Source organism: Callorhinus ursinus, unplaced genomic scaffold, assembly GCF_003265705.2.
Source record: "Callorhinus ursinus isolate GAN/ISIS: 27379988/994484 unplaced genomic scaffold, GSC_fseal_2.0 scaffold77, whole genome shotgun sequence".
NCBI classification, from domain to species: domain Eukaryota; kingdom Metazoa; phylum Chordata; class Mammalia; order Carnivora; family Otariidae; genus Callorhinus; species Callorhinus ursinus.
Window position 1 is genome coordinate 3,468,594 of NW_027397139.1, and position 24,873 is coordinate 3,493,466.

Sequence of the window (24,873 nt, forward strand, 5' to 3'; positions counted from 1 at the left end):
GGGTCCACGGGGCCCACACCCTCATGGCCATGTCCTGGGTGCAGATGCACACAACACGAGTCCACTTACCTGCCAGGTGCCCAGAGGCTTTCCCTCCAAATCCCAGTAAGTGGACACCAAATGGGGCTGGAGGGCTTGTGTTTGATGTGAACACAGGGCCCCCAAAGCCCCGACCACCGCCAGAGACCACGCCCTGCCCCGTGGGGTCCAAGGAGCCTGGGGTTGGCCCCTGAGATGCGGGATGGAGGAAGAGGGCCCTGCCCAACCATCCTCAGCCCGTTCTTGGGCAAAGCAAGACCGCAGAGCCCCGATGACAGCCTGCCATGGGTGCCAGGCTGGCTTTCCTGCCACACGCCCTACGCCAGTGTCAGGCCTTCTGACCGCACCCCTCCCAGGGTGGCCCCCAGCACCCTTGAGACGGATGCCCCCTGGGCCCGCAGACGCTGAGGGCCAGGCAGGGGACGCAGAGCGGCTCTGACCCCCGGGGCCTGCCGCACCCGGCCCGGCTCCGCCCGGCTTAGCGGGCACAGGGCGGGAAACCGCGCTCGGGGGTGGGAGCGCCTGCGGGTCACCGGGAACGCGACAGCCCGGCCTCACCCGCGCACCCCGGGGCGTCTGCTCCGCCCGTCCAACCGGCTACACGGCGGCTTTGCCCGACCCGGGAGCTGCGGCGCGGAGAGGGGCCGCCCCGGCCCTTTCCCCGAGACCCCAACTCACCGCGCTCCGCCGCCGCCGCCGCCGCCGCCGCCGCCGCCGGAGCCGGAGCCGCGCGCACCGCCAGCGAGCGGGGGGCGGGGGCGGGGGGGGGGCGGGGGGGGGGCCGGCCCCCCCGGGGGGGGGGGGGGGGGGGGGGGAGGGCAAGGCCCCGGCAGGTAAGCCCGCGGGGCAGGTGAGCCCGGACCGGGTCACGACCCTGGGGAGACAGCTTGGGGATGGGGGTGTGTGTGAATATAACTACGATACTTTAAAAAATAAACTTGTGGAACAGCTTGCGATTTACAGTCAAGGTGTGAAGATGGTCCTTTGCACCCAGTTTCCTACCTTACGTTCGCGCCATGACATTGTCACGACCCACGAACCAATACCGACACATTATGAGCCAACATCCACACTTTATTCGGATTCCCGGGTTCCCTAGCACTTGTTCTGTGTTCGTGGCCCCTCCGGTGGGAGGGTTTCTCGGGCCCCTCGATCTTGATGCCGTGGGCCGTCGGGGAAGGGCCAGTAGGGGTCTGCACGATGCCCTTCTATTGGGGTTTGGTGTGTTTCTCACGGCCCGGCTGGGGCAGTGGCTTGGCCTCGGTTTTGATGCACCTGCCACCGCCACGCGGCAGCCCAGCCTTCCCCACCCCCCACTGCCTGCCTCCGCGCTGGCCCAGGAGAACACCCCCTTCATTAGAACCATCATCTTCGCTCAAGACACTTTGGGGATATTTTCTGAACTGCCTTCAGGGACCAGCTGTCTTACCACCAACGGTGGCAACATCTTCAGGCCTAGGCGGGGACGTCCTCTTGTGGGAAGCACTAGAAGCCACGGGGAGCCAAGCACGGTGCTGGAGAGGGAGCAATCCCTCCGGGCCCCAGCCGCCTGCCGTGTGGCCCCATCTCCCGAGGCAGGCCCTGCAGAAGCATCTCTCGTGCCTTTTGGCAAAAGAGGCAGCTCAGCCCCAGAGGGAGGGTAGTGACGCGACCAAGGTCACTCAGCTCCAGCATGCAGCCGGGACTCCAGAGCCAGCGGGCTCTTCCCACTGCTGCACCTGTCCCTGAGCTGGGGCACTGGGGGGGGGACCCTCCTCCGCCCACAGGGCAGCCACCGCTGGGCTCTTTCTAGGGTTCTTGCCTCCCAACCCGCTGGTGACATGGGCCATGCCTTCCCCATGTGGCCAGCGACCCCTGCCCTCCCACCAGCCATGCTCATCTCCCCACCGGAGGCCCCACCTGCCTCCCCCATGTACCTTCCCTGACGCCTGCCTGCCCCCAAAGACAGAGGCACGAGTGGACCTGTGTCCTGTCCCTCCCCAGCTCCCCAGGTTCAGCCACCTGGGGCAGAGCGGGTCTGAGCCTCACTCATGCACCCCCAGGTGGAATCGGGGGCACGCAGCAGGTGCTCAGTAAAGACGGATGGAATGAATAGTTAATAGTTAATGAAAACTACGTAAGCTCTGCAACTCAGTAAAAGAAAATCGCTGTCCTCACAGCACCGTTCCAACTCTGCAGTCCCACGTCCACGCAGAGTTGTGCCCCACCACAGAGCAGGAACTCAGTCTCCCCGGCGCCAACTTGTGCTACCCCTCCCCGTGAAAACAAGCGTGTGGGGCACCCCTCCTGGGCACCCGCTGCGTTCGCCACCCTCGCGAAGGCATGGCCCAGCACCAGTCCAGGGCGAGCAGGGCTGGTGGGCCAAGGGGTGCGCCCACCAGAGCCCCCCAGGCTCTGCGGCCTGGCTGGGGACCCTCGGTGCTCAGTGCTGAGCACCTGGTCTCAGGATGGTCTTGGAGGAGTCGGCCCCACGCAGCCTAGTGGAGTGGCCGTGGAGACACGCCTTCTCTCCCGCAAAGAGCTTGGTGGCCACCACCGGAGCTGGCAGGGCTGGGGGGGGGGGGGGGGGGGCAACCTTCACAGACGCTCACTAAGGGCTGCACCTTTTTGACTAGGTGAAAACTATCCAGGGGAGGCTATTTCATGACCTGGGAAAAGCACGTGGGACTCCGTATCTCCGTGTCCGGCAGCGTCCTGGCCGTGGCCACGCCAGTGTGCCACATGCTGTGTCACGTGGCTGCAGCAGCAGGGCCAACGAGTTGTGGCCGGAAGACCCCAGCCGCCGGCCAGCTAGCTCTTCACACCAAGTCCACGGGCCCGCGACAGGCGGCCAGGCTTCCTTTGACTCTCTCATGCCGCGAATCAGGACCCCAGCCCCACACGGCCGCTGTGGACTCGCTCCGGCACCTCGGCACAGCCGACCCTGCAGGCCGGGGCCACACCGCGGAGAAGATGAGGGCCAAGCGGCGGCTCTCAAAAGCTGCGTTTAATTGTAAGATTCAAACAGAAGCGAGCAGAGACGGAACACAGAAACCTCAGGAACGAACATCCGCCTTCGGATCCCCCGACGCTTGTCAAACACGGAGAACGGAGAGATTCTGGCTCCTACACCAAAACGTACAAAATGGCTTAGGTCAGGGACGTGCAGGTCGGTGTGGGGGCGGTCCGCTCAGACCCTGCACCCCGGTCTGGCCTCCCCGTCGGGCGGCTCTCTGGGGCCGACTGGTCTCCCTCCCGGGTCACCTGTTGTTTTAAGAGACACACAAACAGGTGGGAGACGTTTTTGGTTTTTTTTGGAATAAACATCATTTCTTCTTAGAGCAGCATGGCTAACAAAGGCTGTGTGTGAGTCTGTCTGGCGCTGGTATTTTTTGGAATGGATCATGGTTGATCCCGTGCCTGCTGTCTGCAACTGAGCAGCAGACAGACAGGGGACAGAGCTGGGACCGCGTGGCTGGGGGATCTGTGCCTTCACGTCACGTCGGTGGAAACAGCTTTCTGGGCTTGAGTCTGGAGGCTGCGTGGACCGGCACGTGCCACGGTGTGGGGGCCGCCGCCCCGCGGCCAGTCCTACTGCAGCATTTCCGTCGTGACGTTCGGAGAACCCTGTCAGTGAGGTAGAAGACAAAATGCCAGTTCCAGAATATTCTCCACATTCCAGAAGCTCCCGGGTGGAGCGCAAAAATTGCGCTCGCCTGGCCAGTGTTGTCCCTAGAGGCCGGGCTGGGGTGGGGCTGGGAGCGTGCAGATGTCATGAGGAGGGTGGGGGCACCCCCCCAAATCCCTCTAAGTTGAAAGAACGGAGCCGACGGGAAGGACGCAGCCCCATGGACGGGGCGCCCGGCTGCCCTGACGAGGGCCGTCCCAGAGACTCAGACCCAAGAGGCGACACCACCCGAGTTCAACAAGTCGTGGCCGTTTATTAACAGGCGGCGAAGCTGGAGCACAGATGCGGGCGGCCCAGACGGACGGAAGAGGCTCCTGCGCGGCCCCCGCCGACCCCGAGGCAGGTCTGGCCCCGGCCAGCCAGCGGCACGCACACCAGCCGGGCTGCACTACGGGGCTCTGCCGACCAGTGTCTGGCCCAGCGCGGTGCGGGCAACAACCTGAGGGAAGCGGCAGCGTGGTAAGCACCAAATGTGGGCGATCTGCAGCCGTGGGCGGTCGGAGGGGGAGCTTCCTGCCCTTGCCAAGGAAACACCGAGTTGACAGGCAAGACCGTGGAGCTGGGCGCTCGCATGACGCTGATGGTGACCTCGTGGGCCAGAGTGGGGGCAGGGGCTTGCGGCAGCCACGTGAGCTGGGAGCGGAGCTGGAGAGGGTCTGGGCTGCAGCTGGGCTCGGCTCGAGGAGGAGGAAGAGCAGGGGCATCGGCCAGACCGGAGCACCAAGTTGGGGGGGCCGGGCAGGTCCAGTCTCGGGGTCTCTCAGCGTGGTGGGGCAGCAGCGAGGGCCCGAGAGTCTACGCCACCTCCTAGGCCGAGGCGCCTACCAGGCTTGTGGGCTCGGGGGTGGGGCCTGCGGGGCTCACGGGCTCCTGGGGGGGTGCTCCGGCCCCGGTCTCCTCGGGCGCGGACACTTCTGGGGGCTGCTCCATGGGCGGGGGGCACTTGGCCAGTCCTTCGCCTGGAGGCGGCTGGGGGAGGCCGGTGGCGGAGTCCTTCCGAGGTTGCGGGTCCTCGGCTGCAGATGGCGCCCAAGGAGACTGAGGTAGGTCCTTCTGTAAGAGAGGCTGCAGTCAGGCGTGGGACTGGTCAGCAAAGCCCGGGGGACAGCCTGGGGTGGGAGGGCGGAGGAGTCAGCATCCCCGGAGGGTCCAGCTCCAGGCCCAGGAGCCACCTTCCCTTGGGACCACCTATGACCACCAGCAGGCGGGCCACGGGATGGCCAGCTGCAGCAGAAACCCTGACTCTGACGTGTCTGGCTCGTTCCCCACCTCCTGAACCCTCCAGAACTAAGCTACCTGCTCTGTGGCAAAACCAGCGCTCACTGGGACTGAGACCCTTTGAGGACGGTAGGCAGTGAGGCTGGGGTGCTTCCCCGAGGGTCCGGGGGAGGGCGAAAATTCCCATTACCGGGTTATATCGTCTGGTTAATTAATGGGGTGCCCTGGAGCCCTGCTCCGTTCAGCGTCTCTAGGCCGGAATGGAGATGACGCGTGTTTCAACTTCCACAACAAGCTCAACAGGCTCCACCCTGGGGGCCCCGGGTCACACTCGGGAAATGCCTAGGGCCCTTCGGAGCTCCCATGATTCACTGACACGCAGCGGGAGAAGGTCAGCACCGCCTGGGGCGCGGACACACGAGACCTTGTGCTTTCACACCGAAGGCCTGATGTTACGGTAAGAGAAGCCTCCAGTCCCCTCCTCTTCTGGTGCCAACACCAGCAGCACCAAGACGAGCGCCGTGAGCCCACACTGGAGAGGAGCTCCGGGGCCCCAAGCTCAGCACTGCGTCCCTGACGGTGGGAACAGCCGGAAGCCAAGGTCCAATCCGATGGGGTATTACCGCCCCTTGGGACTGGCACCGTGCTCAAGCCACACCCGGAGGGTCAGAGCCACAGGGACATGACAGCAAAGCAAACCTTGTGGGGACAGGGAAACACTGACCACGGGACACAGGCTGTGGGGTTTAGTCGTGAAACTGGGAGGTTTTACTCAACTGTAATTCTAGTTAGAGCTTATTGGGTTATTACTGCTCGCAGACAGTCATATCAAACTGGTATTCACCGCAAAGCCGCTGCCCGTCCAGAACATGCCCAGCTCCCTGCGCCAGAGCGCCAGGGCGCAGCTTGTCATCAGCGTGCAGGGCACCAGGTAGAGGAGAGCAGGCTGGCCACGCTGCATCAGGGCCAGCGCCATGAACGTCACCAGGAGGCCGATGCCGTAGGCTGCGGAGAGAGACGGGCCGCGTGTCACCCCGGCTGACGGCCCCGCACCCCCGCCGCGGGCACGCCGGAGCAGGACCGAGGAGCACCCGGGACCGGGGAGGTGGGGCGCCGCACAGGGGGCACACGGGGAGGGCTGCACGCGCACGGACCGGCCGGCTTCCTCTGGACGCGCGCTCCCGCCCTGCTGCGCTGGGACGGGCATGAGGCCGGCGGGGGCGACCGTGGGGCAGCAGCGAGGCCCAGGCCCCGGACCCAGGGAGGCCGCTAGAGAAAGGCCTGTGACCGCGCCTGACTGTCCCGGTCTCTAGGCCTTCAAGTAGAAAGACAATTCTGAACGCAAGCAACGTATGCACAAAACCAGGAAATCCAAACTTCGGTAAGTGGCCTGTGGTGGTACAGAAGGGCATTTCCGCTCTCGTCAAACAGCCGGGGAGGCGGCGAGGGCTGAGGGGGTCGGCTCTCTGTCCGGCACGAGCACGGCGTGCTCACTCACACACCACACAGCGGCTCCCCGTCCTGATCGCGACCTGAGGTACCTCAGGAAAGAGCTACGAGAAAACAAACCTTCACGGCTGGTCTCTAGCACCTACTTCCGCCCGCGGCTCCTGTCTGGTCCTCACCTGGCGCTCCGGGGGCAGAGCGCTATTGACACTTACCCCGCGTCCTAAAGAAGTGGTTCAACAGAAGCCAACTACGAAGGAATAAAGGTGTTTGCTGCCGATAAAAGGTGTGCAATTTCAATGACAAGGAACTACAGAAACCACCTGACAAACAGGGTCTCACACAGAACCCCGCAGCGGCACTTCAAGGACCATCGCGAGGATGCAAGGCCCAAGGGGAGGTTCAGGGATGGCGAGTGGAACGAGGGGGCGTGCCCGCGCCTGCAGGAGCCAGGGCGGGAAGGGGCAGACGGTGACGACCCCGAAGTGCACCCGGAAGGTCAGCCTGGGTCGTCCTGGGGCCTCCCCTTTGCCGGGCTTGGCTGCCGGGCCCAGGCATGCTGCCCCCCCGCCCCACGCACGAGGGGGTCAGAGTGCCTCCCGCCTGGTTGGGGGGGAGCACGCGTGCACACCGACAAGCGCCATCGGGTGAGCTCGCGGCTCCTCCTGGAGGGCTGACCAGAGGCAGGCAATCCAGTCGGTTTGCAAAACGTTAAAAGCAATCAGGGCTCCACAGAAAAGGTCACTTCTACGTGAATGACTTTGGTAACCAGAGAAACAAGGACAGAAGAAAGACAAAAGAACACAAGGAAGGACACGCGACCTCGAGAGTCATGGGGACGCAAGAAGGGTGCGAGGCGAGCCCGCTTCCGGGGCCGAGCTCGAGGGTGCTTACCCACGGTGCAGGCCACGAAGTAGACCCTGGACGACTGCACCTGGATGTCGAACCTGTGGCAGTATGCCACGAGCAACCCTGCGGGGAGAAGGGGCGTGGGCCGGGCGCGGGTGAGAGCCTGCGCCGTCCCTGCTCCTGCAGACGGCCGGCCCACCGAGCCAGCGGCCAGGCGCAGACCCCGCAGTGCGCAGGAGGGACCCGCCCCAAGGGCAGCCGCGGGCAGCCCGGGAGCCCGGGGCCCGCCCGCCCCCGCCTGCTCCGTTCCGTCTGCACCCGCCGGCCGCCCTGGCCTGACACTCCCCGGGGACCCACCCCGGCGCGGCGTGCTCCAGTACCTGGCACCAGGATGTCCCCGAAGCCCAGCAGGGAGAAGGGCCGGTCACATAGGGCGAGCGGCGAAGCGTTCAGTCTGGGCACCTTCAGGACCATGGGGAGCTGGGGGGGGGGGCGAGGGGGCAGCAGGCTCCAGGACCGCCCCAACCCCCGCCCCCCACCGGCAGTGCCCCAGCCGCGGGCCCGCTACATACCTTCTCGTGGGTGGCCGAGTCCGAGGGCCCGGTCGCCACCTCCACCATGATGCTGTTCCCGCTCTAACAAAGGGGGGGGCCGCGTCAGGGAGGAGGGTGCGCGGGGCTGGGGCTGGGGCAGCGGGGCACGGGTGGGGGCGCCCACCTTGGTCAGGAAGGGCGTGATGAACACAAAGAAGACGTCGTAGACGAACAGCACCAGCAGCAGCAGCGTGCAGGCCTGGGGAGGCGAGGTCCTGATGGCCGCGCGAGGTGCCGGCAGGCGCACGGACCCCCACGGACCCCGGCACGCGTCCCACCCCTCCCGCCCCCTCACAAGGCTCAGATGTGCCGCTGGGCCAAAGCCACGAGGGGACATCTGTGCAAACCCAGTCCCGTCCCCAGCACCACGAGGTCAGGCTCGCGAAGGTTTCTGGGGGATGGAAAAGCTGGGAGGCGTGGGGCTCGGGCGACACGCTGTGTGACCGGTCGCTGTGGACGTGGGGTGCTGAGCCCGTCACGGCTCCCCGCGTGCTCCTCCTCGGGGATGACGGCCTGGGGCCTTGGCTGGGGGCCGCCGACCGCACCCGCCTGCCCATATGAGCAACATCCCCCCCCCCCCCCTGCAGAGTGGCCGCCCCCGGGCAGGGTTCCGGGCCTCCTCACGGCCTGGTGGTCACTGGCGTGGCTGCCATGCTGAGAGGCAGATCTCAGCGGCTCCTGAAGCCCTGTCACTGGGGAGGCGGCGGGAGAGACCGAGGCACAAAGACCATGCTGCCCACGGAGGGCCAGGGACGCCCAAGCACAAGCAGGTGAGGGCAGGCCTGAGCCACTTGAGGCACGTGACGGACATGGAGGAGGCCCTCAGGACGCCGCCGCCCACGGCCCCACGTCCTCGGGGCGCTCACCTTAAAAGTGGGGAGGCGGATGGTTTTCAACATGTAGAGGCAGAAGGCGACGCCCAGCGCATCCTGAAGGATCCAGGCCCACCTGGAAGGCAGAGTGGTGGCCACCCGCTGGGGCAGGGGCTCCACCGGTCACTCCTTCCTCAGCCGCCTCAGCTGCCAGAGTTTCCCGAGCTGTCCCTGCCCAGCTGAACCCGTCATGCTGTGACGCCCCGGGCGCGGGCCCCGAGGAGGGCGGCAGGGCCCCTCACTGCGCTGGGCACAGGTGGGGCAGCGACTGCCGACCCCGACACCACACACACATCATGGGGCGGGCACGGGGGCGTCGTGCAGCTACTGGACTCAAATCTCTCTTTAAAACTATTTTTTACACGATTTAGAAAAGTCAAACTCTTGCCCAGCCAGGTTCCACACCCCACCTCTCGGCCCGGGAGACAGGGGCTCAGGGACAGACAGGCAGGGGGGACGCAGAGGCAAACGTGTGACCCCAGCACCGCCAGGGAGCCGCCAGCGCAGGGCCACACGCGCCGTGTGCAGTCTCGCCCCTACCCACACCCAGGGCACCCTTGTGGAACCAGGATGAAAGCCTCTCCCGGGCAGGGCGGCCGTGAAGGACAAAGAGAAGGTTCGCGGGCGGCCAGTGGGCGCCCAGACGCGGTGGGAACGGGGCCTGTTCTAATTTTACAGAACGGAGCAAGCCTTCTGGCTTGAGTCTAACTGTGAGAGCTCCCGTTCTCTTTGTGTACAAAGGACTCAAAATATTTTCACGTTTTCCTTCTGCCAATTAAATCTGTCGGGGCTCCAAGCGGCAGCGCAGCCAAGAGTGGCTGACGGCCTCACAAGAAGCTCAGAGGGAGCGCCAGATGGTGTCAGAGGGGCTGGGTGGCGGCGGGGGGGGTGCCCTGCAGCCTCCAGGCCTCCCTGCACTGGGGCACCGGGCCCCGCTGAGGCGCCCTGGAGGACACGTGCTCGGGGCACCCGGGGCCAGGAGGGCTGGCGGCATCTCGTACCCAGATCCCGATCGCCGCCGCTCATGTGGCAGCCAGACAAACACGGTGACACCGGATGCGGGCAGCAGCACCGGGCCCCACACGGCCCACATTCGCAGCCTCGGGGGGGGGGGCGGCGCCGAGGCCCAGGGTGCGTCTGAGGACAGCCCGCAGAGGGGGTGGCACTCACTGGTCCTCGTTCCGGAAGATTCCCCACACCACGCTGACGGCCAGGCAGAGCAGTGCGAGGAGCAGCATGCTGACCCGAGGGCGCTTGCGGAAGTAGGGCAGGCTGTTGTCGGGGACCCTGGGAGCGGGGCGGCCATCAGGGGCAGCCGGCTCCTTGCTGCCGCCAGCACCCGGGGCTCACCTCACCCCTTCCCCACCACCCTGCCTTGCCCCCTCCTCCACTCCACATTCCCTATTAACATCCATCTTCACGCCTTATGGCGTCTCCAGAAGGGAGGTCCCCCAGGGCAGACCAGAGCAGAGCCGGGGTGAGCACTCAGGCGTGGGCAGACCTCAGCTAGCGCCCTGCCCACAGGAGCCCACTGCCCGCCTGCTGCAGTCCCTTGACCTCTGACCCTGGACAGCAGCCTGAAAAGGCCTCACCCCACAAGCCGAGCTTTCTGAGCACCCATCTGTCTTCGTCTAAACTTTTCGGCGGTGGGCCACCGGCCTGTTCAGAACCAGACCAGGCCCCTGGCAGGTTAGCCCCCCGCCCCCGCCCAGGCCTGGACCAGCAGCGCCTGCGCCCACATGGCCCTGCCCTGCCACCCTTGCCTGGGACCGACAAGCACCCACGCTGTCCCCACTGGGCCTGAGCTGGAACGGGATGGGAAGCAGGGAGAGGGAGGCCGGAGAACCCCCGCCCACTTCCCTGCTCTGCCCTGCTCTGCCCTGCTCCTGAGGCCGGGAGCCCCGGGCAGCGCTGAGAGAGCGTGGGATGCCTGCCCACGCCGTGCCAGACCGGGGCCACGGGACAGGCAGGGCGTCCTCGGCACCGTCCAAGCAGAGCTTGCAGCTTCGGGAACCAGGAGACGGGAGGCCAACGGACTTGGGGCGAGCAGAGCCGTGGGTGCCGGGCCGGGCGGGGGCCGCCCACGGGGGCCTACCTGCATCTGCCGAATGGCAGCCTCTGGACCAGTGGTGACAGGCAGCTGTACAGGCCCGTGGAGGAGGACAGGCAGAAGATGGCGATGGTCACATAGACTGCGGGGCGGGGCGGGCGTTGAGGGGCGGGGTCGCCGGGGCCCCGCCCACCCCGCCCCCGGGAAGGGCTCCGCGGGGCTGCGCGCCTGGGCAGGGGGGCCGGCTCCCGGCGAACAGGAGGGCCGGCGGCCCCCATTCACCCCATAAGCAAGCGGCTTCCCCCCGGGGACGCACCGAGCCGGTCGTAGAAGTAGTACAGCAGCACCAGCGCGGAGCAGCACATGGCCACGAAGACGCAGACCAGGACGGGGCTCACGTCCACGGCCTCGGCCTCCTGCTTTGCGGGCCCGTCGTCCCGCTTGTGTTTCACGTACCTTCTGGGAGGCACAGGCGAGGCTGGGGGACACCCTGCCGGCTGGCACAGCGCCCAGGGGCCCCGGGACAGGGTGGGGACAGGCAGCGGCAGGGCCAAGGGGCACCCCCCCCCCACGCCCGCTGCGTGTCCTTGCCCTGTCATCCACAAGAGCGCCAGGCCGACCCCAGGGACCTCACGAGACTGTGCAGTGAGGGGTCGCAAGGTGGGCCCCCGGCCCCCGAGAGCCACAGCCACTTCGATGGAGAGCGACGGGACCCCCTTGTCCAGCGCCGGGGCCGCCCACTGACCCCGTCCAGCACGGGCCCCGCCACAGGCTTCCCTGGGCACTCACTTCCTCACGTCCCGGCTCCCGGCCCAGTAGCCCCCGAGGGCGACAGTGCCAACGGCCATGATGAAGATGATGACCATGTTGTAGTCTAGCATGGGCTCGCTGGGGGCGTAGAGCGCTGCCCTCACTGCTCGGCCAAAACTCTGCCTCAGAAAACGCACCAGAGCTCAAGGTTGGAGCCGCCGTCCCCTGTCCCCAAGCCCACCCCAGAGAGCCATGGCCCAGGGAGAGCCTGTCTCGGGGGGACCCCCAAAGCCCATGCCTTCACCCACCACGCCCACCCCAAGGAAATCAACTCTGGCAGAACAAGCTTCCCACGAGGTCAGGTGAGGGGCCCGTGCACGTGTGGAGACACAAGCCCTAAACCTGGACACGCGTGTGCACACACAGAACAGGGCACATCGCCTGGGAAGCGTCTGGCTGGCTGGGGAGAGCTGTGGAAGCTGCAGTCAGGATGGAAACGTGCAGACGCTCCCACAAAGACTGAACGTTCCCGTTCTGCTTGTGTCTGGAAGCTTGCCGGCTCCTGAATCAACTCCCCAAACCGTGGGTGAACACGGGCCTCTGGTCAGACAGGGCCAGACGTGGGCAGGGTCGGCCGGCCTGGGAGCCAGTGCCCAGTGGCTGCGTGGCAGAGAGGCCCTGGGCGCTCTGACCTCTGGGGCCGGTTCTCCGTTCCCGCTGCTCTGTGGCACCGCCAGGCTTTCCCGGGGAGCTGGTGACGAGTGTGGCAGGAACCACCCACCCACCAGCCCCCAGTGGGCAGCCTCGCTCCTGGGTCCCTGCCCACCTGGTACTTACGGCGCCAGACCAGGTGCAGACTGGAGGGGGCAGGAGGCCCTACCTTGAAGATGTCCAGCATGTCTTTGTGGCTGAGCAGGGCCACGGGAATCCCGATCTCGTCATACTGTGTCTTGTTGCCTCCTGGGGGCACCTGGGGGCCAAGAGGAGGGGGTGCGGGAATGATGGGACGGTTTACCAAGGCCCACCTGGGGTGAGAGACAGGCTGCCCCCCAACCGCAGGGCCCGCAGAGCCAGCCCACTTGTGGGGGGAGCAGAGATGGGGTGTGTGTGTGGCGTGTGTCTGTCTGTCTCTCCCCACTGGGGGAGGAGAAGCTCTCCACTTTTAAGCCTTGGGGTCAGGTCGCTAAGGTGCCAATCTACCCCGGGATGCCACCTGCCCCTCAGGAGGCACCCCCAGAGCTCTGCCCCAAGGCCTTATAGGAGACAACCCTACAGAACCCCCAGGGCTGCTCTGGGACACGGCCCCTCCGAGACGATGCGTCGCCACAGTCAGCCAACTCCTGGGGCCATACCAGCGTCTCCTTGCTGACAATGAGCAGCCCGCGGGCCCCGCCGCCCTGCGCCAGCCGCACTTTCTCATAGAAGGTGCAGTTTCCCCGCGCCACCAGCGGGATCTGGTTGCTGAAGCCTTTGGCGGGGAGGTCGGGTGGAGAGCAGAGCACGGAGGCCGTCCAGTCCCGCACCTGCAGGAGAGACTGGGGAACGTGGCACTTACACCAGCTGATCTAGAAAAGTCAACGGGGGGGAGGGGCACACGCACGCACACACTCACACGCCCCTGCACACACACACACACACGCGCGCGCACACACACACGCCCCTGCACACACACGCGCGCGCACACACGCCCCTGCACCCGCACACACACACGCCCCTGCACCCGCACACACACACATGTACGAGCATATACGTACACACACCCAAGTGCAAGGCAAATAGGAGGGACAGAGGCGGGTGAGTGCTCAGAGGAGGCCCACTGGGAGACCCTCCCTGCCTCCACGGCAGATGGGAGCGGTGGCCTCAGGGTGAGAATCACCCACACACCATGCCACATGCGGCCAGTCCTCACTCCTCAGGACCACTCTGCCAGCCAGCCCTGGTCCAGTGTGTGGGGGCTTGGCAAGTGCCCCTGGTGGGGGCCATTCCTCCACAACACCTGGACATCTTTTGTTTCTGACCAAGGAAACCAAGGCCCAGAGAGGCCATCTGAGACCCCAGCAGCCCCTGGAGTGTGACCCCCACATTGGTTTCGCAGCTGAGGCCCTTCCTCTGTCCTCCAGCAGGCTCCCTGCAAGATGAGATGTCTAGCAGCCCCTCCAGGGACCAGGCTGGGGAGCAGAGGGGTGGCAGTCAGCAGGACAGACCCAACCCCAAGTCCAGAGGGGGCGCCCCAGAGCACCTCCAGGCCTGCCAGGCCCACAAGGAAAGACCCCAGTGGGAAGACCCGCATGAGGAAGGGCCCCAGCGGGCACTCACCGCTTTGCCAAGGTCATGTGGCAGGTGGGCCCACTGTGGGTTGTAGAGAATGCAGTAGTCTTTGCCTTTAGGGCCCCCTGTCTCGGAGACCACGTGCACCATGCCATACTCACAGGCCACCTGGAGTGACAAGGCAGTGGTCAGAGAGCTCGGCAGAAGCAGCAGGGTCTGAGCCAAACGAGGACACCCCCGCCCAGGGTTTAGGCTGGTTTCCTCCCTCCTACAGGACAGATGGGACACCAGCACAGACATCTTACGGTGGAGAAAACAAGGCAGGGCAGCCAGCACGGGAACGGGCTTCCCCAGGGAGACCCCGGTGCTGACTGCACCCTGTGAGGTCCCCTCCCTGTGGCTCCCACGGCTGGGACAGCACCACCTCACAGGGCCCTCGCAGGATTGACAGCACAGGGAGAATGAACACCCCATGGCTCCGTCACGAGGAGGACACGGTGAGCCCGCAGATCCACCCCGAGGACTGGGTGGTGGCTGGAGGCCAGGAACACAGGGCAAGGCCTGCCAGGCCTGGAAACTTCCTTGCCCCTGACCCACAGGCTCCTGGAAAGCCTACCTACTGGGCACTACCTGCTGAGGCCAGCCGGCTCCGGGCCCTCATGCCACACCTCACTTTCCAGGGGAACCTCGGCGCCTTGGTCACATGACTGGCCCCTGCCAGGCACAGACCAGTGGGATCCCAGTGGGGACCGACCGACCGCCAGGTTCGGAGGCGTGGCAGGAAGTAGGCAGTCTGCAGGGCGGGCGGCTCTGGGGCTGGGAACTCTGAGACTTTGCAACGGAGGAAGAGCCATGCAGACACCAACAGGGCACGGACAGCTCGCTCCCCACAACCCCGAGCCAGCGAAGCCTGTCTCCCCACCCAGCCCCAGCTTCCCGGAAGGAGGAAGGGGCAGCTAGAGCGTCATGGTCCCCCACAGGGCAGCTGGCTGCTCGGGAAGGGCCACACCCAGAGGGTCAGGAGGACCCAGCAAGCTTTGTCTGACTTCAAAGCGAGGCACAGGGGCAGGACCCACAGTTCTCGAAACACTGGACAACCCTCAAGGACAGTGGAATGGCTGGGGGCCTGGGACAGAGGGGCTGACTCTCATCTTTTCTGCTGAACACCGGCTTAATCTCCATGAAAAGCCATTGTTTCACACAAAGGCGTCCCCACTCCCTGCTCACCCACATCTCCTGCCTGAACCACTGCACCCCTCCCTAGAGCTGCTGCCTGGCTGGCTGGCGGACCGGAGTGCAGGGGGCCCTCTCCCACCTCCTCCCCTACCCTGGGCTCGGGCTGGGGCAAAGGGCCCCCCCACAAGCACAGCCTCTATCCTTGGATTTCGTCAACAGCAGGTCACACAGCATTTGGGGCCCAGGTCTTGGTGGCTCTGCCCCTAGGCAGGCTCACCCCAAGTCTGAGTAGCCCCCGGGGGCCTGCTGAGGGAGGGGGGGTGTCTCAGGAGAGAAGCCCGGTGCTAGGAGCCGAGGGGGTCAGTCCAGCCACCACTCCCCCAGGGAGCCCTGCACACCTGGCCCGGAAGCCTGCTCTGCGCACCTTGGGCTCCTGGGGCCCACGCTTCTGTAGCCTGTGCTCTCCTTAGGCTGCAAACGCTCAAGACTAAGATGGAAAACCCCCTCCTTGGAACCCCAAGAATCTGCCAAGGAGCCAAACACCTAGAGCCGCTTGCCTGACACAGATGCCTGATGGGATCCGGGCGCAAGACGCACGCCTCGCCGTGGGGGCAGAGCGTGCAGCTGACTGGGCCGAGGCTCCTGATGGACCGCGGCCCCCGACACCAGGCCTGGGCCAGTGACTGGCTTCCGTTCGGCCAGACCATCGGTGGAAGCTCAGCAAGGCCCCGGCCACTCCAGGAGCTTCTCACCCCACCCTGGTCGCGCTGCTGTGGCGGCAGCATGGAGGCCCCAGGGCATCCCAACCCCGCGGCAGGCAGGCGGGCAGGGGCGCGGGGGGGGGGGGGGGCGCGCCCTGGTCCTCCCCAGGGTCCCCGACCACCGCTCCTCCAGCGGGCACCTCCGATCTGACGCCGTGGCCTGTTGCCTCGAGGGAGACATCGAACGCCTCGTGCACTGCTGGGGGTGTGCGGGGAAGCCATGCTTGTGCACTGAGCTCCCAGAACCCAGGTTCAGGAGGGCAAGGCCAGATGCTGCCCGAGGCCAACCAGGGGTCTTAGAGCACCTCACGAAGGCCGCGCCCTTCCTCCACCTGCTCTGGCCAACCTCCAGGCACCTCACGTGTCACCTCACTCCCTCCACCAGAGGCATTAGGAGTCCTCTCTTCCGTTCTCTCCACCAGACTGCCCCCCCAAGGGCACCCCTCAACCTGGCCCTAAGTGCTCTACCTGGCTGTACCCCCCTTCCAAAGGGTCACCCCAAGCTCAGAACCCCTGGCGCCTCCTTACCATGGGCCATGGTGGGGAAGAGAGGACCTCTCAACCCACAGGCCTCATGCAGCCCACCTTCTGTGCTTCTAAATAAAGTTTTATTGGAACACAGCTGCCCCATTCCTGTATGCAGGGCCTCTGGCCGCTCTCAGGACTCCTGCAGGGCTGCGTGGTTGCGACAGAGACCATGTGGCCCACAAAGCCAGAAATACTCACTGTCTGGCCCTTTTCAGGACACTGCTGACCCCTGTTCTGTGGGATCCAGGTTGTGGGGGAAAAGTGTCGTTTGTGTGAAAGGGGAATGCACAGAAGCTGCTTCTCTTTAAAAAGGTCATTTGGGAGCACAGAAGCCCACCTCACGGACCCCTCTCCCCACAGTCTGCACGACCAGCTTCCCATTAGGAAATCAGCCTGTGTTTATGTCAAATGCCAGAGTATGGTTTCCTCCCCCATGGAGTTAAGGGGATCAGAAGTTCTTCAAAAGGACCCAGTGCTACTCAGTCTAGCATGGCCCATCCCAAGCTGGAGAGCCAGAAATCACTGGGACTACCAGACAGGCCACCTTCTGACACATCACAATCACCAAGCGGGTTCAGGAACGTCTAGGGAAACCATGCTTCGGGGAGACCATACAGGCACTCCACAATCAGGCGGTTTAAGAAAAGCTAATGAGTCTAGGCCGGAAGCAGTCGTCTTTCTAAGACTTGGTAAGTTCTAGAAGAGAGCGGAGAAATAAGAACCCAGGAAGCTTGGAAAGAGATGTTGAGGCAGATGAGGGGCAGGGAGAGGTGGAGGAGGGGCAGAGGAGACAGGTGACGGAGTGGAGAAGGGAGGAAAGGGGTGGGAGCGCAGCAACGTGACTTCAGATCTGCTGAGTGACAGCCTCCACCACTGTCTTTATGTGCACATCTTGTAGCCACTGGGGAGACCTGTATATTTGGGGAATCCCTCTCCCAGGGTCACAAAATGGTAGCAAATGAGTTCAGGGCTGCCCACAAGCAGCGTCCCAGGCAGTGGAAGACTAGTCTTATTCTCAGGCGCTGGGACCCAAACTTCCGCAAAGAACCACACCCACCCACCACAATGCCGCCTGTCCTATCTCAGGGCAGACAAACACACAGGCCCGGGCTCTGTTCTGGGAAGAACCAGCTTTAGGGCTCTCATCACATGCTCCGACACCGTCCTCTGCTTGCACACAGGACAAAGTTCAAAACCCTCAGCCTGCCCAGGAGCACCACGAGCCTTCCACCATCTGCCTTTGATCTGCCCAGCCCAGCCCAGGGAGGCCACAGATTGGCCTGCCCTTTACCCTCTTCCGGGGAGCCACTCCTGCTGCCCCCTCCCTGTTCCCTTCAGCTGCAGGGGCAACCCCAGCTCCCTTCAAGTGCACCTGAGGGCCTCCTTTGGGGTGTCCTCTTTCTCAGGGTGTAAGCATTATACCACCCTGCATTACCAGCCAGAGTGGACTCCTCACCTGCTCAAAATAAGTCATCAGCTCTCACACCTTCACCCCTGTTCAAGCTGCTCATCACCTGCAACACCCTCCCTCTGCCTCCGAGACCTGGCAAACTCCTGTTCATCCTTCAGAACACCCCTTAGGTGCCCCTGCTTCCACAAAACCTTCCCAGGCAAACTAGGTCACTCCCTCCATGGTGCGCCCGTTACCCTGTGTCCACTTGTCATTTTGCTCTCATTCAAAATGTCCCTACCCCTGACTTGCTTAGACTGCTGAGGAAAATGAGGGAGTCGGGTTGGGGGAGGTATGGGGGCTCAGCCAAGAGCTGGGGGAGGGGCAGCCCAGGGAACTTCTCCAGGGGTGGGGGAGGGAAAAACTGAGTTGAGACCAGAGAGATGACCAGGGGCATTCCAGGGACACGGGGAAGACCAGAGACCAGGATGCCTTCAGCAAACTAGAGAAGGAGGGGAAGCTTCCCAAGCAGCCAAACCACAGAGGCCTCCCACATGCACTGGATGCCACAGGAAGGCTCTCATCTGGATGCAACAAGACCTGACACACTTTCAAAGACATCGCTCCTGCCGTGTCAGGAATAGACTGGGGATGTGGGAGAGCACCAGCCACCTGAGGCTACAGTAGAGAGGTGGTGGGCTGGGGTGGACAGGTCAAGGTGAATGGCTGCGTTCGCAGGGCTTAACGTTAGGGACACCGTTCCCAGAGCTGCATGACCCAGGGGAGAGGGAGGGAGGGAGGACCTGCAAATAAAAAACGCGCTCACGATAATGTAGGTACATCAGCCGGCTGGTGGCAAGCCCCCCACTAGCCCCGGAGACCCTTAACTTTAAGTGCCCGAGAAGGAGCACGCTGCACATAAACCACCCCATGTGCATCACCTCGCTCAGTCCTCACTGTACTCTATCTTCTGCAGAGGAGCAACTGCCACCCAAAGGGGGGACCTCCCTTGCCCAAGGTCACCGGAGAGAAGATGGGGCGGCGATTCGACCCCACTTCCAGGGATGGGCTCCCGGCCGCTCCCCGAGACTGCCAGGCACTGGGTGCCGTGCTGGACGGCTCACCGCAACCACGCACGTGGGCGCTAACATCGCGCGAAAAGGGGAAACTGAGGCTCGCAGACGGGCAGCCGCCTGGCCAAGACCACGCAGCCAGGCAGGGGTGTCGCCGGCGGCGGTTGGACACCTCGGAACGGAGCAGGGCCTGGGGAGGCAGGGGGGCTCCCAAACTCCAGACCCAGACGCAACTGAGTGACGTTGCCGGTGGGGAGGGCTACAAGGCGGGGAGGAGAGAGTGGCCGGGGACAGGCGCGCAAGGTCACGGCCCGGCTCCCGGCCCCGCGGGCCACCCGCGCGGGGGGCGCGCAAACCCGAGGCTGGCCCCCGGGGCAGAGGGGCCGGGTGCCGCAGCCGGCAGAGCCGGCGGGGCCGGCGGGGCCGACGCAGCCTCACCTGGGCCGCGAGGAGGAGGAAGGCCGCCGCGAGCCGCGCCAACGCCGCCGCCGCCGCCGCCGCCGCCGCCGCCGCCGCCGCCGCCATGTCGGCCGGTCGGAGCCGCAGGCGTCGCCAGATGTTTCCCAGCAACGCCCCGGCGCGCCCGGGCGCGCCTGCGCCCTGTGAGCTCTGCGCCTGCGCGCGGAGGAAGGGTCAAAGGGCGCGCGGCGGCGCCTGCGCAGAGCGGCGCGGTGCGGCAAGATGGCGGTGAGCGCGCGGCAGGGCCGGCAGGGCGGGCGGCGTGGGACCCGGCCGCGCTCTACGCCTCACGCGCTCTGCTTCCCCTGCAGGACAAAGAGAAGAAGAAAAAAGAGAGCATCTTGGACTTGTCTAAGTACATCGACAAGACGATTCGGGTGAAGTTTCAGGGAGGCCGCGAAGGTGAGACCCCGCTGCCCGCACCCCGCAAACGATTTAGGGTGAGCGACGGCGGAGGAAGGATGGTGGCGGATGCCTGGGCACCGCCTTGAGCGCTTTGCTCGGGAAACTCGAGCCGGCCTCCTAACTCCGCCGAGGGGTTCGGAGCTGTGCCTCGCGTTCCGCACGCGGGGAAACCGAGGCACGGGAAGGGGTCCGAACAGCCCAGAGCCACGTTGGTGCCGCCGGGACTGGGAGTCCCGACCTGCCTGGCTTGCCTGCTGCGCGCTCCTCTCTCCGAGTCCTTCCCGGACAGCTGTCCCAGCTGGTCACTGATGCCCCTGCGCCCGGGCTCCTTGGGCTCCGCACTCGTGACTTTGGGGCCGGATTGTTCTCGGTTGCGAGGGCTGTCCGGGGCGCTCCGGGCTGCTGAGCAGCAAACCCTGGATGCCCCTAGATGCCGGGAGCATCCCTGAGTTTTGACAACCCAGCCGGCTCTGTCCTCGGTTGAGACCACTGCCCCTACAGTCAGTCTCTTAAGTGTGGAGCAGACGGACCTGTTAAACACAAACGGACTCTTCTCGTGCGCGGGTCAGCCCCTCCAGGCTCCCCGCAGTGCTATAGGGGAAAGGACAGCCTTGTGTGTCTCTGAGGAGCACGTGGAGCCCTCAGCTACCACAGGGCTGTGAGGTATCTCTGCTGCAGTGCTCCTGCCAGCTCTACCTTGTTACCGGTGTTGAAGTAGAAAACTGCGTGAATTTTACAGATCTTGTTGGCTTTTTCGGCTAATCCTGAGTCATACAGCATCCCATACAGACAGAAGGGAGCTCCTGGAGCTATACGGGATGGGAGGTTTTTGTAGGCGGGAGGCTGCGGGAACAGGCAAGAGTGGATTGTTTCAGGCATGGTCACCCTCCTTGGGGGGACGGTGGAGGTGTATCAGGAGGATTAGCTCAGTGGTGCCTGCCCGGAAATTCCAGGTTGATTGGTTGAGATTGCGTTTCTGGGAGAGCTGAAGCTGCAGTTAGGTTAGGTATTAAGTGTTGGTTTGGTAGCATGGGCTTGGCACAGTTGACTCCGTTTGGGGTCACTTGTCTCTTTTTTAACTCCAGGTTAACTCCAGAGTCCTTTTCCTGCTCTCAGCTCAAGGTTCTTGCTCTGGGAAGCCTTCCCTGACCCGCCACCGTGGGCCGCGCCCCTTTGGTGTAAGCTCCTAGTACCGTCTGTCATGGTTCCCCGTTTTATGCAGGTAAACGGGACACTGAACTCTGCATCTTCCCCTGAAACATGGTGAGGAGAGGGCAGGAACGAGGCCCAGTGTTGCTCATGCTTACAGGCAGTGTGGCCTGGGCATGGCGGCTGCCCTGCAGCCTAGCCTCTGGGGTCAGAGCCCCAGCTCTTTGGCACACTGCCTGTGGGACTTTGGGCAGCTTACCTTCCGTAGGGCTCTGTTTCTTCATTTCTTCACTCTGCCTGCCTCACCGGGCCATGAGGGTTACAGGGCTGGAGGCACGCTTAGCATGGTTCCTGACACCAGCAAGCCCTTGAGCAACATTTCATTTCTTCAGCTGCCTCTTTGACCTTCAGTGTGTTTCCTGAGACGGCGATCCCGAGCTGCAGGTGATTGGCACCAGTGTGGTTAAGAGCGTGGTGCCTGCAAGTGTAGGTAGCTGGCAGCAGTGAGAAGTCAAAGCTGGACGAGTGTTTGCTCTGTCTGCGCCGTGCTGGCCGTCGGACATGTGAACAAGACGCAGCTCTCGTTTCTCAGGGTGCTTGTATGGGCTTTCTATGCCGCATAGCAAGTTGCCACCACTTTAGCAGCTTGAACAACACAAATTTACTGTCTCGTGGCGGCTGTCAGGAAGGAGTCTGGGTGCCTGGGGCTCCAGGTCTCACAGGTTGCAGTAAAGGAGTGTCTAGGAGCCTGTTATCTCAGGCCCAGGGCCTTCGTCCCGCCCTGCTGGTTGTTGGCAGAATTCAATTCCCTGTGGCTGTAGGACTGGGGTCCCCGTGTCTTGCTGCAGGTGTCCAGGGACTCGTGGCTCTTAGAGGCTGCCTGCCAGCCCTTGCCACAGCACTCTGTCCCCACCATGGCAGTCTGCTCCCTCGGGGCCAGCAGGAAAATCCTTCCCACGCTTCCAGTTTCTTCTTTTACAAAATTCCTATTCCCTTAACAGCTTATCTGATCAGGTCAGGCCCACCAAGCATAGCCTCTCTTTAGGGGAGCTGAAAGTGCGCTGGTTCTGGGACCTTAATCACATCTGCAGATTCCTTCATCTTCCTTGTCCTGTAACCCACTTACAGGAGTGACGTCCCATCATATTCACAGGTCCCCTCCCACAGGTGGTCACTGGGGTGGGGGACACTGGCTCGCACCCCACTGGGGAGGACAGACCCACAGGGGCAGGCGCAGTGCCCACTGCTTGTAACCCCATCGGGTGTCCTCGTGACCTTTGTTTTGCGGGGGGGGGGGGACACAAGCAGGGAGAGAGGAAGCCACAGAGCCAGGGGCTCCAACCCAGCAAGTCAGGCTGGCAGACGTTTTCCCAAAGGGCCAGACCGTCTCTGTTGGAGCTGTCACGTCTGCCCCTGGAGCAGGAAAACAGCCACAGACCGCGCGTCAGCAAGTGACCGCGGCTGTGAGCTGGCCAAGCCACTCAGAGAAGCACCGCGGCTGGACTTGGCCCACGGTCCATAGTTTGCAGACCGCACCCTACACCAGCGGGGCTGCCGGTCACGTCCAGCCCCGTTCTCGGTGCAGACTCTACAGCTGCAGTGACTCGGGGGGACGCCCGCTTCCGCCAACTGTGCCTGGGACGGGGAGGCCTGAGCAGGTGGGGGGGTGCCTTCAGGCTGCATCACACGGCAGCGCCGGTTGGTGCTCCGCTCCTTTCCGTGTGGCCGTATGCCATGGCTCGTGAGCTGGGAACGGTTTTTAACAATTCTAAATATTTGAAAAAATGAGACGATTATTGCACGTTTTTGTATCCGTGAGTAAAGTTTTATCGTGGCACAGCCTCACCCGAGTGTCTCCGTGTCCTCTGGCTGCCTCGCCCCAGGAAGGCAGCGCGGAGTGGTTGCTATGGAGACCATGGGGCCCACACGGTTGAAATGTGCACCAGCTGGCCCTTTGCAGGAGACATTTGCCACCGCGTTGTGGTAGGGGTGGTTTGGGGTCATCCTCACGGCTCCCCTCCTGGAGCCCCTCCCTCACTTTCCCCCAGGTGCCTCTTCTCTCCCGTCCCTGCAGAGGCTGCTCCCCACATCTGCACCTTCTGGGGGTGAGCCCGTCTCTGTGCACCTGTCCCCAGAACGACCGCTTATCTAACGCCTTTCTGTTTCTCTCCTCGGTGGTTCCTACAAGCCAGCGGCATCCTGAAAGGGTTCGACCCACTGCTCAATCTCGTGCTTGACGGCACCGTGGAGTACATGAGAGGTGAGCAGAGCTGTGGGACTCGGAAACTCTTTGCTGGGCCTTTTTTACTGCCCCAAAGCCACCGAGCTGCCGCTGTGTGATGGACACGGTGCTTGTGAAGCAAATAGCTGGTCTCCCTCGTCTCCTGCTACCCCCGCGTGGACCCTCTGCTGCTAACGGGGGTCCTGGTTCCTGTCACCCCAAGTCCCCAGAGCCTGTGCAGCAACATACACTGGTCAGGCCGGCACCTGCCCATCTGCCGACACAATCTGCAGCTCAGTCCGTCTGAGGCATTCAGGGGACATCCAGACCTAGGAGGGAGGCAGGGTCCTGGCCCTCGGGGACTCTGTGTTACTCTGGTGACGAATTCACAGGGCCACCAAAGGGGCCTCTTTGTGGGGGAAGCATGGCCACGGCTGAATGGCCGGTGCCGCCAGGCCTCTTGCTTTGCCCTCAGTTTCTTCTCTCCTCCCTGGGTCTGGGTCTGCCCACACGCCCTGCTTGGCCCCCCATGCTGGGATCCCGGCCCGGCCCCCTTGGCCAGATGATTTCTTCCTTTGTGAAAGGACAGCTCCACCACACGGGCCCGTAGGGAAAACCCCAGAAGTGGAAGCAAGCTGGGCGTCTCGGGGCACGCCAGGCCACGTGGCCCCGGGAGCCTGCTCCTCCCAGGGCGGCCTCACCTGTGGTGGGGTCTGTGCCGTCTTGTCTCAGCCCCAGAACAGCCCCCCTCGTGGGTTCCGGGGGGGGCCAGGCCCAGGACAGTGGTTACTCTGCACGATCTGGTGCCCCAGACCTGGTCTCTGGCACGTGGGACCGCCTGGCCTCCCCCCAACGTACTGCAAAAGTGATCAAGGTTTTCAGCCTCTGTCACCTCCGTGGGGGCCTCTCATCCCACCCTTAACCGCCGGTGGACCTGCCCCACAGGGCTTTGAGATTTTTGCAGGAGCTGGGAGTCCCAGACTGATTTTTCCTCCAGCTGCTCATCCTAACGTGGTCTCAGGACCTCCGCTGGCTCAGGTGCCAGGGTCCCCCACGCCGTGTTTTCCTTGTAGAAGGAGGGCACGCGTGGACTGTTGTCACCAGAGCTCCTCCTGGCCCTCGTGGTCCGTGGGTCACCTCAGAGACAAGGGCAGCATGTCTGGGCTTTGGGAGTAGGGCGAGGCCCTTGGCCTGTCACCCAAGCCGGCAGGTTCCCTTTGATTCGGGTCCCTAGAGCCACATCCCCTCCCCACCACGCCTGGCGTGCCGTGTCCCCTCGGGTCTGGAAGCCACCTGGGGGCCGTCTCACTCCCGCCCTTCCCTCTTGCTCCACAGACCCCGACGACCAGTACAAGCTCACGGAGGACACCCGTCAGCTGGGCCTGGTGGTGTGCAGGGGCACCTCTGTGGTGCTCATCTGCCCGCAGGACGGCATGGAGGCCATCCCCAACCCCTTCATCCAGCAGCAGGATGCCTAGCGGCGTGGAGGCTCGGGCCTCGGCCGCCCGAGGACTCGGAGCTGCCCTCCCCCGCATCGCGTGCCGCCGCAGGAACGGAACTCTCCTTTTTATATAGGTTGTTTTTGTTTTCTTAATAAAACTGCAAACCTCAGGTGTCCTAGAGCCCCAGAATCTTGCTTTTAGTCTTGGTTTTCTGGCAGAACCTGCTCCCAGGGACTGGTGGGTTTGGCCCGCCAGAGTTTGTCAAGGGCCGACCACGGCGTGTGCTGGGGCCCGGGGGTGCTCAGAGATGCCTGGGGCCCGGGCCGTCTGCGCCAGGGGGCAGGGAGGGTGAGGCCGGAGCGCCGTGGCAGGTGTGGCCCCCCTGGGCCAGCCTGTGATTCCAGGAGGGTAGACGGGCCACGTGCGTCAGCGGGAAGGCCCCAGTGGCCCGTCCCTGCTTCTGCTTTGTCCTTCCGGTGCCCCCCGACGCTAGCCAGCAGGCTCCCCTAAAACCAGG

General features: G+C 64.1%; 3 protein-coding genes across 8 annotated transcripts in view; 1 reads left to right on the forward strand and 2 right to left on the reverse strand.

The window, feature by feature from the left end:
• The window catches only part of TMPRSS9 (transmembrane serine protease 9), a 49,699-nt gene extending 48,945 nt beyond the window's left edge, over positions 1–754 (reverse strand). Inside the window, exon 1 of the mRNA XM_073887318.1 lies at positions 718–754. The gene's annotated coding sequence lies outside the window, so the exon portion shown is untranslated. The remainder of the gene's footprint in view (positions 1–717) is intronic.
• A 3,185-nt stretch (positions 755–3,939) lies between these two features.
• On the reverse strand, positions 3,940–19,270 carry SPPL2B (signal peptide peptidase like 2B). Of its 6 annotated transcripts, none has more exons than XM_073887341.1 (15): positions 19,119–19,270; positions 13,801–13,920; positions 12,837–13,007; positions 12,365–12,454; positions 11,524–11,663; positions 11,051–11,193; positions 10,780–10,876; positions 9,855–9,971; positions 8,679–8,760; positions 7,937–8,011; positions 7,792–7,854; positions 7,600–7,699; positions 7,265–7,342; positions 5,769–5,929; positions 3,940–4,759 (listed from the first exon to the last, which is right to left on the reverse strand). In XM_073887341.1, the coding sequence occupies exons 1-15, from the start codon at positions 19,203–19,205 to the stop codon at positions 4,514–4,516; spliced, it is 1,770 nt and encodes a 589-aa protein (XP_073743442.1). In that variant the 5' UTR covers positions 19,206–19,270; the 3' UTR covers positions 3,940–4,513. The 6 variants fall into 6 exon arrangements, with proteins under 6 accessions (XP_073743442.1, XP_073743441.1, XP_073743440.1 ...); XM_073887340.1 differs by having other exon boundaries at positions 11,051–11,190; positions 12,837–13,019; XM_073887339.1 differs by having other exon boundaries at positions 3,940–4,756; positions 12,837–13,019.
• A 25-nt stretch (positions 19,271–19,295) lies between these two features.
• On the forward strand, positions 19,296–24,525 carry LSM7 (LSM7 homolog, U6 small nuclear RNA and mRNA degradation associated). Its single transcript, XM_025861283.2, has 4 exons — positions 19,296–19,367; positions 19,451–19,541; positions 22,882–22,953; positions 24,250–24,525. Exons 1-4 carry the CDS (start codon positions 19,362–19,364, stop codon positions 24,390–24,392), a joined length of 312 nt encoding a protein of 103 aa, XP_025717068.1. The 5' UTR covers positions 19,296–19,361; the 3' UTR covers positions 24,393–24,525.
• The last annotated feature ends 348 nt before the right edge of the window (positions 24,526–24,873 follow it).